This window comes from Pygoscelis adeliae, unplaced genomic scaffold (assembly GCF_000699105.1).
Source record: "Pygoscelis adeliae isolate BGI_AS28 unplaced genomic scaffold, ASM69910v1 Scaffold190, whole genome shotgun sequence".
In the NCBI taxonomy this organism is placed as follows: domain Eukaryota; kingdom Metazoa; phylum Chordata; class Aves; order Sphenisciformes; family Spheniscidae; genus Pygoscelis; species Pygoscelis adeliae.
The window spans coordinates 10,273-12,093 of record NW_008823922.1 but is presented as its reverse complement, the minus strand read 5'-3'; the positions used below and the strand labels follow the sequence as shown (position 1 = coordinate 12,093).

The following is a 1,821-nucleotide window of genomic DNA, read 5'->3' as shown; positions in this document are numbered from 1 at the left end:
TTAATTTTCCAGGGTTTTGAGCAGTCTTTTGACTCAACGTAAGATAGTGATGTTTTAATAGAGCAATTTTTATTTAAGAGCCTAAACACAGATTCAGACATGTAAATCCAGACAGGCAGCTTTGAAATAAACTCAGAAGTAAAACCAAACACAAACCTTTAAGACCAGAACTATGCACATGTATGATGCGAAACCATGGGGGGGGGGAAATGGGTTTTAGCAATGAAACTAAATCTAAGATTAACTTATCTATGTAAGATTATATTATAGAGTCTCAAACTATGAGTTGTTTTTATTTTGATCTAATTATCTCACTATTCTTAATAAATATCACAAGTTTGATTGAAGCATGAGGGTGAACAAATGCGTGGGAAATGTCTACTGACTGTGAACAAGGGTAAGGGGTGAAGGTGGCCGTGGGAAGAGGTTAATATGCGTTTGCTATATGCTTTTGGGGTGGACTTCATATACCCGTTACCCCTCTGGGGTAAGAGCAGCAGGTCCCCATCCCTCTGGAATGGGACTTTGTTTGCTGGGGGATGGGCGTATCTCATGTGCAGGCAGAGTGAACTCTCCCCGTGGGATGGCTGTGTGAGAAACGCACAATCACTTATCCCTCTGGAACAGGGTGATGGGGTCCCTCACACTGACCAAGCCCCGTACAGGGGGTAATAGTTTCCAGGGATGGCTCTGCCTTGCAATCAAATTGCAAAATGGCTGGCACCTGACGACTCTTGGGGCTGCTGCCAGGGGCAGCCTGTGTCTGAGAAGTCACAGGCCTCTTCTCCATAGACATCTCCTCACTGCTGTCCTCTCCCGGAAGGCTTACAGCATGGGGTACGGGCTGCACCCGGGCATTGACAGCAGGGGGCCGCACTGACCATGAGGCAGCTCCTTCCTTCTGGCAGGTGGTGTCATGATGGTAGGAAACCAGCTCATCGCTGCAGTTGACCCTCTCCACAGTGGATCTGGGTGTCCCACAGCAGAAGCACCGGCAGCCCAGCAGGCTGCTGAAAGCCCGCCTGAAGTCTGCGTTGAAAGCATAGATCACTGGATTCACCGAGGAGTTGGCCCAGCCAAACCACACAAAGATGTTGAAGGTGGTTTGGCCAACGCAGGGTGACTGTCCTTCGTGGTCACTCTCCAGCTTGGGCTGGCAGAAAGGCAACAGACAGTTGAGCAGGAAGAAGGGCAGCCAGCAGCAAACGAAGACTCCCATTATGATAGCGAGGGTCTGCAGCACCTTGGTCTCCTTGTGCAGGGAACTCCGCAAAGAGGAGGTAGGCTCCTTGCCATGAGCTGGCCACTGCCCCCCTGCTCGCTCGAGGGTGGAGATGCGGCGGATCTGGGCCTGGGCAATTCGGTAGATCCTGGTATAGGTGATGATCATGATGGCCACGGGGATGTAGAAGCTGATAAGGGAGGAGGTGATGGCATAAGTGCGGTTCAGGCTGACATCACAGCGGGGCGTCCCAGGCAGCCAGGAGCCTGGATATCTCATGTCCTTGGCTTTATGCCAGTGTAGCTGCACTGGGACGAAGGAGATGAGGATGGAGAGGGCCCAGGCCATGGCTATCATAGCGCAGGCAAGGCGCTGTGTCATCCGGCGCTCATAGCGAAAGGGGCTGGCGATGGCCCAGTACCGGTCCAGGCTGATGATGCAGAGGTGGAGGATGGAGGCGGTGGAGCACATGATGTCGAAGGCCACCCAGGTGTCACAAAAGCGGCTGCTGAAGAGCCAGGAGCCACCGGCCACCTCGGTGACCGCCTTCCAGGGCATGACCAGGAGGGCCACGCACAGGTCCGAGACGGCCAGCGAGA

General features: G+C 53.1%; 1 protein-coding gene across 1 annotated transcript in view; it reads right to left on the bottom strand.

The window, feature by feature from the left end:
* Positions 1 to 610: 610 nt before the first annotated feature.
* The window catches only part of LOC103913886 (D(1C) dopamine receptor-like), a gene marked incomplete at its 5' end in the record, with an annotated part of 4,198 nt that continues 2,987 nt past the window's right edge, over positions 611 to 1,821 (bottom strand). Inside the window, one exon of the mRNA XM_009320469.1 lies at positions 611 to 1,821. Within this exon, the coding sequence (XP_009318744.1) occupies positions 611 to 1,821 (1,211 nt within the window).